A 12,859-nucleotide genomic window follows, 5' to 3' on the forward strand; every position below is an offset into this window, starting at 1 on the left:
ATTAAATTTATGAATCAGTTGAGGGTGTGCATTTTCAGTTAGTTGCAGCTCCAGGCCTGCAGATGTTCAGCACTTTCTTCAGACAGTCAATCTGATCCTCATCTCATTGGGTGTAATTTCAGCCCATGCATAAAGCAACTCCGGTCCTCTGCAGTGCTTTGCAGGGGAGGGAAAGGGTCAGTTGCAGATGAGGGAGAGAGAGAAGGAGTTCCGCCACCCCAGCCAGAGGTCAGCCCTGACAGATGAGAATTTCAGGACTTGCTGTGCCCAATCTCTGCAAACTGGGGACTGGAGAAAAAGAGAAGAAGACAGGAAGACTAACTTTGCAAATGAGATTCTAGTATTGCTCTATTTTCTGTGTGCGTTTTTGTGTTGCTTTTTAAATTACTATCGATTGTTGTTCGTTATCATGCACATTTACAGTGACAATACTGAACTGCATTGAGTTGACAGTTTTGCTGTCCTCCCCATCAGCTCTTCAGGAGATGGACTTTTATCTCTAACAGTTTAAAAATCTCTTGATATTAAGTATTTCTTAGGGCTGCTTACAGAATGCTTCACCTTGCACCTTGCCAGGCTTTTGATGTCTTACTTCAGAACCCATACGAGCTGGAATGTGAGCTCCTCAGTATGTCTGGTTTGGCAGAGGGAGCCCTGGTGATTGGTTTGGCGTGTTTTTAACGTGTTTCTCCAGGTGAAGTTACAGACTGGTTTTAGCTGGAAGAATTTGAAACAATTATAGAATTCTTCTCATACTGTTGTTTTTTTTTTACGAGTTTGATTGCTTTGTAAACAGAAATAGAATGAATGTCTTGAACATAAAATGTGAGGAACAACCCATAGAGACTTAAATTACTTAAAATAGTCATGACAGGTTCACCTCATTAGAAAATAGCTTAGCCTAGCTTCTAGTATGTTGGTTTCCCTTGAGGCTGAGTTATCAGATGGCTTTTTCTTGCCATCTGTAATTGATTAATTGTAAGGAATCTTTGCCAAGAGGATGGTGGTTCAGTTTTCCCAGGCAGGTCAAGATCCAATGTGTTGGCCAGGTTGGGTGGCCAATGTTTTTGTAGAATAGGTCTTACAGATAAAGAATATCCCTCAAACTCTGTGGCAATAACAACAGCATATCAATATTTTTCGGAATAACTGTCTCTATATATGACTTAGCAGCTTGTGGCCATAAATGACATACTGGCAAATACTTAATTTTTATATAATGAGACTGTACTCCTGCTAAGTTGAGAATCTCTGAGCTGAATGAATACACGAGCCAGGGACATGCTGCCCGTACTTCTCTGCTGCTTTGAAAGAGAGAAAATTCAATTTGACATAACTAACTGCTGCTCCTTGGTGCTTTGTTAGTAGTTGTGAAAAGGGATGTGGGAGGGGGAAGAGCTATCGCTCTGTATTTCTGTTTGTTGAATGAAGTGCTGAAGAGAATGCCCACCCCTCCCATGGCACCTTTTGCTATTAAAAAGCTGCAGACAGGCACTAGTATTCATCAAGGAAACTGCAACTCTCTGATAAAGGGGATGTTATTTTCTAATTGTTAATTTGCTTATGATTCTGTTAGAGGAGATGAGCATGTAAATAGAGGAGAGGGCTATATCCCCAGATATTTAAATTCAGGAGCCTTTTGTATTGCAGGGACCCCTGTGTGCAAATTGCATTTTGAAAACTGCTTCCTGACCTTGGGGTTTGCTGTCTTCATAACAGCTCATAGAGCATTGCCAAACTAGTTGCGAAAAATCTGCCCGTTAACCTCATAGTCTGCAAAGCTCAATGCATGAAATTGCTGTCTGAAGATATGCCTTCCAAGACCCTTGACCAGGCCAGATTTTCTGTACTAAAGATTGCTGTTGCCACAAAAATACCAAATGTTTGCACAGCAGACAAACAACGTTGATGATGAAGCACACTGACCTTTTTTAGAACAAGCTATTTAGAGCACATTCCTAGGGCAAGTCTCTTTTGCTTTTCTTGGACTGTATCTTGCTTCCTAGAACTGTTGGCTATACATTGACATGTCTGTTGCTAGAGATGATTAAAAATATTAAAGAGAAGGTTTACAAACTTCTCTGCTAACACTGATACTACAAATCATTAAACCAAATCCAAGCGTATTTTAGTCTGTTGTATTTTACTGAATCAGTTTTAATGATGTTTATTTTTCTGTTGTCCCTATGGGAACCCTGGAAGATTCCAAAATGTAATAATTAAAGAACGACAGGCCTTTCCTTACAATATAAAGTGAGAAAGAGTTTTGTGGTTTAGACAGCTATGCTGTTGCTTGTTAACAAGATTTTTTGCCTGTTACTCTAGCCAGGCCTATAATGGTCAAAAAATGTTGAAGTCAAGAACGGAGGGTTTGTTTTCAATCAGTTGTTTTTCAAGTTAGAAGACTTTAACGACTGGTTTCAATTTGTTCAGTAGTGTTCATCAGTGGTACTAATACTTGTGTTAAATCACTCATGTTCTCCCAGTGAAGGAGTACTTGTCACTTGTTTCACCTATTCTGAGACCTTTATTCTTTTTTATTAAGTTACAAGCAACTGATTTTGAGATCTCTGTGGACTTGAGAAAAGTACTTTTTAAAATTTACACCTTGAAAGAATGCCTGTGCTTTAACTGTCATAAGTATTCTGAGTGAAGCAGTTGTAAGTTTAAGGTAAAAACATTAGTTTATTTTCCGTGCAAATCTCAGTGTCTTGTGGCTGTGTTATTACTGTTTGGACCTAAAATCCTTTTTTTTCAGTCTATTTCTTGAAGCCAGAGCTGATGTTTCCAGAGCTAGAACAAACAGAACTGCTGTTAGAGAGTTGATTGTTTGCATCTGAGGTATCTTAGAAAAAGTTAAGTTCAGATTTCTTGACCTCTGCGTCAGCTTGTACAATTTTTGCTGCACTGCCAGGGATATTAGGAAGGAAAAATGGGGCTGATTGGAAAATTCTAAGGAACGCTGTTACTTTTGTAGTGCAGTGATACCAGTTATGTTATGGCTTGTATGGTCAAACTATACGAGAATGCAGAAAAATCTTACTTTCATATTTGGATTTGGGTGGGTGGGCATCTCTTTGTTTTGGGTTCTTCTGTTCATTCAGCTTTATACCTGTGTGGTTTTTCCACTAAATGTGGAATTAATGCCTTTGTGAATACAACTGTTTTCACTTCAGAAGCTAAGAATTAAGTGTTCTTGAAGTTGTCTGTAAAACTGTTGCATGATATAGAGTCGGGACCAGTGCTGCCCAAACTAGTCTTCTTTCATCTGCGTTTTAATTTTCTATCAAATACAAGAGCTGTTTGGCAGAGAAATGAATAGCATCCAAAGGTCAAAAGTGAATACCTCAATGAATTAAACTTCGCTTCTGCAGTAACGGATAACGTGAAATAGAGCTGCGGTGGACAACTATGAACGTAAAAGACTATGTTGTTCAGTGGACTGTTTTCTTCAGGGCAAAAACACCCTTTCACTAACAGCAGTTTCGGCTTAGTTTTTATCGGTTATTATTTCCAGCTTTGAATTCACAATATTGCATTATAGAATACAGATATATAAGTAGTCTGTTGTTTTCAGGACTCTAATTACATCTATTTTATGCTGCTGTTACGTTGTTTTTTGTTGGTTTTTAATGATTGATATTTCTCTTTTGTTTCAGCCAAACCATTTACATCTAAAGTGAAACAGATGCGACTACATAAAGAAGATTTTGAAATCCTAAAGGTGATTGGTCGAGGAGCCTTTGGTGAGGTATGTACATGAAGTAGGCAGGAGGAAGGATTTGAATATGCTTTTGCAGATATGCGATGCTGAAGAGAGACAGTTGACAGCCCGTTTATCATGTACATATGTACAATTTTACGTTATGCAGACGTAATGGATGATAAGATCAACCTAACAATTGATGCAAGTATATTTGGTTTTGTATATGTTCTGATAGCTCACTGTAGTTTAAGTCTCTTAAATTTTGAGAGGAAACATCTATACATGGGGTGAGAGACAGCGTTTCAACCATCTGATGATGAGCTATTTGCTTGACTCTAATTCTTTCTAGTCAGCAGATGGACGCTGCCGAGTTACTGACAGTGTAAAGATCTAGTCTTTTCTAATTATACTAATGACTAAATTGTCTGAAAGCAGTTTTCAAGAACTTAAGTGAACATATTGGTACTGACATCCTAGGAACAGAGAAATCTCTCTATTCTTGTCACTTTATTTCCTCAACTTGATATTTAAACTTTGTTTTCCTGCATTTCTTCTTACTATTGAGTTATAAAAAGCTTTTGTTGCTTCTAATTGAATAAACCCTTATTTTAAGTTGTCAAACAAGGCCGTTCATTACTAGGTTTTATGGACACTAGAAGTGTAAGAATATGCAGACTGAGGAAGCCTGAATGAATAAATCCTACTTTTCAGCCTCTGCTTCTTGGTACTAAGTACGTGTGCTTTCCTCTTCGTGCAAGGCACTATTTATGTCAAAAGAACAACTTTATATATAACAGTGGCTGATTTTTTTTTTTTTTTGGTGGTCAAATGTGCTAAAATGGGAATAGTATGTGAAGTCTGTGCAGAACATTGCCTATTTGCCTCAAAAAATCTAAGAGCTAAAATCAGTCTTTTCCTTCTACTTTGGGAAATGTTTTTCAAACTGTGACATTCTGCAAGGTTTGAGAGCATCTCTGAAGGCTTCATGGCAGATGAGGAAGAGTTGGTTAAAGCTTTGCTGATCTACTTGTTTAGTGTGAAAATTTGGCTTTGCTAATCTGTGATTATGGAAAATCAAATTTCTGTAGTTTTAAGAAACTTTAAGAAGATTTTTTACTGTAGTGTATCATCGGAGCTCTCAGTGATATACCTCAGTGTAAATGTCATCACTGGGCAGATATAAAAAACAACAATGAAAGGATAGCATTTACTTCATCACCCTTTGGTTGTTTTGGCTCTGTCTGGACTGATGATTCCTTATAGAAAAGACTAAAGACTATACTGTGAATATTATCCGTTCATGGATAATTGGTCTTTAATCTTTTGCCACAGAGAAAATGCTGGATTCACACCATTTTGAGACAAATGTTTCTGCATGAAACAATGATTTTTCTCATTACTATCATAGCAGTTGCAGCTTAGTTCATGTACGGATCACATAAGATGCAAGGAAAATCAGTGATGTAAGCACTTTCTTGTCAGAAGAACCATGTGTAAACCATGTGTATCTTGTTTTTGTCTGCTGAATCAGCATCAAAATGCACAGCGGCTAAACCACACACACACACACACGCACACACACACACACACACACCAAACCCAAAACAAAACAAAAAAAAAACAAAAAAAATCCTGTAGTGCTTTCTTAAGTTTCTTTGCAATGAATCATACCATGAATAGTGAGAGCTTAATTTTTCCCATCTTTTTCTGGAGACTGTGCATAAAGTTCTAGGAACAGTGTTTCTTTGTAATGCCCTACCTGGGAAAGACAGCTTGAGTACTTAATTAATTGTGAAAATCTTCAGCAGGGAGAAAACTTGTTCTTACATGTTCTTAAAGAAGGACTTAAAATATATCAATACAAGTATTTATGAAGTATACTGACTAGTTTAAAAACAAATTTCCAGTCTTACTTAGGCATCTGTCTAGGAAAACAAGTTCTGTGTGAAAGTACAGCAATGTTTAAAGAAGGGCAGACAAATTTTACTACTTTTTTAGCCACTGAACACTATATTAATATTCAACTGTGAAATACCTTTGTGATGCAGCAGATGATAATAGTTTGCTGAGACAGATTAAGAAATCTGGAAAAAATATACTTTCTTTCCAGCCGACTGTAAAGGAGACCAAAGCTAATCCAGGTAGCAAGTCTCAGGCTTTTACACTACTCAATGTCTTTAATTTGCATACTCAATATTTCCCTTTTTATTTATGCGTGTTTGATGGAGAAAAGTAGTTTAAAGATGGCTTACAACTGTAAGAGATTCCTGGTTTTCTTTTTCCCTTAAGTTCTTAGCCTGCTCGCCGTCATTATGAGAACGCTTCCTTTTTGTCAAATGAATGATGTCTACTTTCCCTCTCCATGTGTACATTTACTTTTTTAAGATTTTGAGTAAAAGAGTGCTGTCTCTAGAAAATACAGATGTCTTCCCGATGTGGTCATCAGGTGTTTTCATTGTGCTTGCTTGCAGCATGTGGTTTGACAAATTTTAATGGACAGCCCTAAACGAGAAGAATTTGTGCTTGGAAACTGAAGGAGGCTGCTAGAGAGAGTGCACGAGCACTGCTGATTCCAGTAGGCAGTTCTTACTGGTGTCTCTTAGTAGTATAAAAACATCCTGAATTTTGGCACCCAGTTATGAACAGTAACAGTCTTCCCCAGCCATCAATCCAGAGGTTTACCGTAAGACTGAAACTGTAAGAAAAGCTGAAGGAGAGCTGTGCTCAGATGATGTTAGTTTCTCAAGAGAGAAGAGGCTGTTAGTTCCCTGTATGTTCCTTTCAAACTCATTTCCTGGGGGGCTGGCTACTCCTCATCAACCAGTGCTGGCCTTCCCTTTTTTTTCCTTTTTCAGTAGTAGCTTTTGGCCTAGCTTCATTATATTATGCATAATTATGATTTTATTTTTAAGATCGTTACTTTTTGCGGTAGAAGATATGTGACTGGCAGAATACCAGACAGTACTGCTGTTTGTGGGAAGTACAGAAAGCTGTTGGAGGAATGAAGGAAAAAAAAATATGACTAAACCAAAGTGTTTACATCAGCACATACCAATAATTTTGTTGAGCTGCTCACAGGAAAATGTAAATTAAAAAAAGACAAGCAAACAAAACTTACCACCGAAAAAAAAAAAAAATATATATATATATATTTATTGAGTGTCCAATTTTAGTAAATTCCAGTAGGAAGGCACTTCAGGATAACTACTTGGGAATGGCTGTTCATTCTTCTGTCTTGACGGCTTCTTTGGGAAAGAGAGTACATCAAAACAGCACTCAGTCTTTGTGCATTTATACAAAGAGCATATAGTGTGTGTGTGCGTGCGTGTGTGTGAGAGCACTGTGGTGTCTGTAATCAGCTTTCAGACTTTTTTGTTGCATTGGACTGTTCTTTGTTAAGTGTCAGATTATTGTTTCACAGTCAAATCCTGAGATAAGCAGTTTAGAGTTTACTTCGATAAAGCTCTGAGACACCTGCAAAAAGGTGTTGTGATTGCCAGGGAGTTGTGATGTTTTTGATCTGGTTTTGTGCGTACATAGTGGCTATTGATATGGAATAACATTAATGACTTCCATGAGCTAAAAGGTTGCCTCTGGTTGTAAACACAGCTGGGAAACATGAACTCATTTTTATTCTTTAGTCACTGCTCAATACTGGTCGACATTCTAGGGTACCAAATCCCCGACTGTGTGAAACCCTGTCCTCCAGCTGTTAACCAGAGGCAGCAGTGTGACTCCTTTGGTTGTGTCCAAGTGAGTGCTGTACAGGGCACTGCAATTTTAGATGGTTATGAAATGACCATGTGTAATTCAGAGACTAAGGAATATAGTTTTTGGGGGAAAAACCACAGCAAACACACAAAAAGCCTTTCACTGAGCAGCAATGAAAGAACCCTGGAGTTGGATTAAAAATCCCTGTGTTCTGCCTAATCCTCTGCCTGACTGTCCTACAATGTCAGTGGTGCTGGAGGTAAAAAATACTTTCCCTCCAAGCAGCAGCAATCTTGTCAACTCTTGGACCAACATGTTTATTTTTCTCCACAACAGTGGCAGAATCCTTTAATGTGTTTTAGGCATAATTATGTAGTAGCTTCATATTGTAGAGGGCACCCATGTCATCCAAGGTAAGATAGAATTTAAATGCTGGCCGGTTGCAGCATTTCTCTTCCTGCCATTTCTCATTAAAGCTGGTACAGATGTGGCTTGACAAATTCCTAGCTGGTAAAGTAAAAAGAGACTGAAGTTTCAAAGTTGCATAGCAGTTCATGTATCACTGCAGAGGATTCATCTTTTCCTCCTATGGAAAACTGATGCTCAGTATGGGTGTGATTTATGAAATAACATGAGATTGTCTAACAATCTACTTTGGCGTTTCATATTCGAAAGTACTGTGGAGGGATTTCAGATCTGGACATCGGCCTCAGTTTTTATGCTTGGAGTAGCCTCTGAAAATGTCACCTCATAAGCTAAACATGTAGTTGATCTAGTACCTTTTTCTATTCTGTCACTTTTTTTTTTTCTTGCTTCCAGCCCCCCAGGCAACAGTGTAAGCAGCAGGACTGATAATGCATTGCTGCCCATATGGAAGGTGACAGCTGCTTTGTCAATGAATCTGTACTAAGCAGAAGATACACTTTTAGATATACTTAAGTTAGACATCTGATTATTGCAGTTCTGCTAAGTGTACTTTTGGCCTATAAAGCTGCTGCAGCTGATGACACATTTGAAGGTGGTGGAAAGATGTTTGTGGGATATTCTTGTGTTCTTTCTGTTATTACTGTTTTCGCACAGACTTTGTTTGCTGATTATGAAAGAGGCAGAAGGAATGTAGGAGTCGATCTTGGTTGTTTTTTGTTTTTTTTTTTTTTGTCACTGTCCTGCAGGGTGAAGATGATGATCTGGGTGAAAGCATGTTGGTTTGTAACCAAGTGTGCACAGAAATGAGCTTACTTCTTGAAGTCTTAGGGTTTATTTGAAAGGGAGTAGGCAAAATGGGGTAGTTGGGGAATGACTGATAAAATGTTTTGCTAGTGGAGCTTTTTCTATAATTGGGATGTATTAGAGTGGGTCAGTCTCACTTTGATTGGCAGCTCTGAGTGTGTGAAAGATTGATGGCCAGTTGGATTAAGACTCACAGCTTTCCTGCCCAGGGAATCCTGATAGTGAAAACATGTTTATGGAAATTTCTTCCGTTACTCTTTTAAAAATCTTTTAAAAATACTCTTTCTTAGCTTTTAACCCATCAACCCAAGCTATAAATTTCTTAGAAAAAGACTAGGTCAGTTGATTTTGTTAATATATTATGACAAGTGCCTATGATATGTAATCTTTAGCAGACAACAAAGAGGAGCAGGGCTTGTATTTCTTAAATTTTGCTTTTCTGGAAGATATGAATTTCAGTGTTTTGATACCACTGACAAGAGACATCATAAAAAGGCTCATTGGACTTCAGGTGGAAAAATGTGAAGGAATACCTTACCTTCAGAGAAAGTCTAGTGAGTTTTTTTTGAAATGTGGGTAGAAATTGTAGCAGATCTACAGTCATAATTTTTGTCAAAAACCTAAAATATATTGTTTCTTGGTTTTATGAACTGACTAATAGATCGTTGTCTTTTCTAGGCAGGTCTGTAATTTAAAGTACTGTGTAATACTGGAAGCAGGAGTCAAGAACATGAAGTGTGCAGTCCTTGGTAACTTCATGCAGATGATAGAGCAAAAAGTGTGATAGTAAAAAATAGCATTGTTCATCTACAATCACTTGGAAAGAATGATGCTTAATGGAAGTGTGATACATAATGAAAGCTTGAAATAGACTTGAATCTCTTCCACAATAAATATCCTGTACTGCTGTGATGTTACTCTTTCTGGATAGTGGTGGTATGGTAGTGTGCATGGATAATGAAGTTAAGTGTAAAAAACACTGAAGAAAAAAACAATTACACAACATCCTCAAGATTTCCTGAAATGAAAAGCAATGTCTTTTGATGTTTTAGCTTATCCTTTATTTATCTTTTCCAGGTTGCAGTAGTAAAACTGAAGAATGCAGATAAGGTTTTTGCCATGAAGATACTTAATAAGTGGGAGATGCTGAAGAGAGCTGAAGTAAGATTAGAGAAATGTTCTTTATAATAATCACGTACCCTCTTACTGTTCTGAATTACTACTTTTTCAACTAGAAAACGGTGTATATAGAGATTAAGGAGGTGCTTCAGTACTTAATGACAGCGTGAAGATTAATTTTAAAATACGATTAAAGCAGTTTATAAGAAGAATTGATGGCACGATGTCTTGATTTAGGTGGGGTTGAATATGGTACCCCTTTTTTGCAATTGCCCAAGAATTACCTACTATGTGAGCAACATTATAGTGCATGATTTTCAGTAGTCTTTACCGGGTATATTTTTTGTGATATAATGAAGTTGCAAAGCTCAAACTCCTGATATTTGAGGTTCAATTTTTAGATTGAGAAATTAGAAAGAAAAGTTTCAAATTAACTTGAGAATGTTTTGTGAAAACGTCAATTTACAAAACTTTGTGATGAAAATTTCCTTTTACAGCTTAAGTCAATTCTGTGTTCTTAAAATACTCTTCCATTGGCACTGTTTTGCCTTGATTTTCGACTTTTATGACTCCACCCTCAGTATCTTTCCCTGGATTTTTATAGAAGGTAATTTAAAGAAAAAAAAATTAAAAAATGCAGTCTGCAACTGAAGATAGGTGTATATTTTTTTTAAATGAAACATGTATTTGACTCGAAATTGCATTAAAATCTTTCATCTTTGCATAGTGAAAATAAACTACTTTAAAAAATAGACTTACAAAATTCAGTAAAAGCAAAAATGTTGCTTCAAAATCAATGGGAAACCATCATGCTTGAAATAATAAGAGAAATTATACTGATGAATTAAAGCCAGTTTCTTATGTTTGCGCATCAGATCCTGTATCTCTTAATGCAAATGTTATTATATGAAGTGGTATAGATGGCATGCAGACTGTTGTTAGACATACATAATGGGTTTCATCTTAATTGAGAAATTATTCAGATACTGAACAGTCTTAATACAAAGAGGTATTTCTCATGAAGACATGTCTTTATTGTAGGTTTTATTTTAGTGAAAAAAGAAGACCAGAAAGAAAGTTCCATTCTATTTTCAGATGTATACTTTTCAAGTTAGTTTAATTGCCAATTCTTTCCATTAAATCAAAGTTATAAATAGGTTTGCAAGATTTGCTCTGCAAAAGGTATTAAAAATACTTTTCCCTTGAGTCTAGATTAGTTTCTGAAAGTCTGTTAGCCTAAAAAGAATTACAGCTCTGTTTTTCCATGTATTTGTAATCCATGGGCATGCAGAGGGAAGGGAACCATCTGGAGGGAAAATGCATTACAAGGCATGATGTGCAGCAGCTATAACCTGTCACTCATGATGTCGATGAATGAATTGCTGTCATTACTTCTGGAACAGTGATGACTCATTTTGGCTCTGTTAGCAATGTGCTGTATTAACACAGAAATACATGGGAAAAATACACAGTTCAAGAATACAGGCATGTAGGTGTATGTGTAAATGGTAGAGTTAAGTTGTTTGTATATGCCTGTATTGCCTTCATGGGAAGTGAGATTCATTTGTGAAAGCACAAATGGAGTATGTGTTAGGGGGTTTGTGAATGCCAGATTGAAGTATTCACTGCAAACTCTTGAGAGGGTAATTGTATGCAAAAACTTCATCACAAGGAAGTTAAATGAGGTATGAGGTCACTGTCCTCTTTTGTATTATAAAGAGCAGTGTTCCAAATGCTTGCCTGTGACAATTCAGATGCGGAATAGAGCTGGATGTTACCGATACAAGGAGAACCTGAGTGTCTGCAATGGCTTCCTGCTGCGTTCTCAGACCTGTTACCATGAGTGCATTTGTGCCACACCGGGGCCAGTTGAGGCTCAGGAGAGATGAGGGCATGCGTTATGCAGCGTGGAAGCAGTCAGCACTGCTTAGGAAGTGGTAACGCTGAGCTGCTAAGACACCCACAACCTGAATCCTTTGCTGGTTGAAGGCCATGGTAACATGATAGATGTACGTGGAGACCATTGAGTTGTCTGTGCCAGGGAGTTTGATCAGATGATCTCTAGAAGTCTCTGCCAGCAGTTCAAATGGACAGTGCTTAAGGAAGAGTACATGTAATTGTTGTACTTACTTGCAGCCTTTCGGTACCTAAAGGCAGCCTACAAACAGGAGTGGAATCAACTCTTTGAAAGGGAAGATAACAGCAGGACAAGGGGAAATTAAGTTGAGGGAGAGAAGATTTAGGTTGGATGTCAGGGGGATGTTCTTTACTGCGAGAGTGGTGAGGTGCTGGAACAGACTGCCCAGAGAGGCTGTGGATGCCCCATCCCTGAAAGTGTTCAAGGCCAGATTGGATGGGGCCCTGGGCAGCCTGGTCTAGTATTAAATGGGGAGGTTGGTGGGCCTGCATGTGGCAGGGGGGTTGGAGCTTCATGATCCTTGAGGTCCCTTCCAAACCCAGCCATTCTGTGATTCTGTATCATTGAGATAAAGCATTCAGTCTTCCCCCATTTACAGAGGTTTCAGTAAGGCCGGAGTCATTACATTCCAGAAAGTCAGACCCCAGAGATGCATATTGAGTCTATGGAAAAAAGAATAGAGTTTGCTGTGCATCTCTTCCTTTCATCCATGAGAAGGTATTGCTTTGTCCTATGCTCTGGGTGTTGTGATGGAAGCCCTCAGCCACATGGTTCTCTGGCGATCTAGAAAGGGAGGGCACAAATGCAAACCTTTCTTTAGGGAATAGGTTCAGTTATTAGTCACATTAAATAATAACTATACGTCCTTGTGCGAACGGGGTTGTATTGATATATAAATTGCTTTTACTGATGCACTTACAGCTACTCTAGAATTTTCTCTCATTTGGAAGCAGAGTAAAGGCACAAAAAAAGCATGAATTTATACAATTGAACTCTTAAAGTAATTACAGGAACCACTTCTACTGTCTTTTTTTGGCCATGAATTAACACCAAATCCAGGAACCACTTAGACTACTCGGCTGTGCACTGTCTCAACTGATCTGCTGTGATAATAGCTGTTGCTGTTAGCTCTAGGCACGTTGCCCAGATGTAGGTATCTAGGGTGCATGAGGAAT

General features: G+C 37.9%; 1 protein-coding gene across 5 annotated transcripts in view; it reads left to right on the forward strand.

Moving 5' to 3' along the window:
- LOC104909559 (serine/threonine-protein kinase MRCK alpha-like) overlaps nt 1-12,859 on the forward strand; it is a 46,507-nt gene that overhangs the window by 14,252 nt on the left and 19,396 nt on the right. For all 5 annotated transcript variants that reach the window (XM_031552340.1, XM_031552341.1, XM_031552343.1 and 2 more), the window contains exons 2-3: nt 3,660-3,751; nt 9,725-9,808. In XM_031552340.1, coding sequence (XP_031408200.1) covers nt 3,689-3,751; nt 9,725-9,808 — 147 coding nt within the window. In that variant the 5' untranslated portion in view covers nt 3,660-3,688. The remainder of the gene's footprint in view (nt 1-3,659; nt 3,752-9,724; nt 9,809-12,859) is intronic.

This window comes from Meleagris gallopavo, chromosome 2 (genome assembly GCF_000146605.3).
Source record: "Meleagris gallopavo isolate NT-WF06-2002-E0010 breed Aviagen turkey brand Nicholas breeding stock chromosome 2, Turkey_5.1, whole genome shotgun sequence".
NCBI lineage: Eukaryota > Metazoa > Chordata > Aves > Galliformes > Phasianidae > Meleagris > Meleagris gallopavo.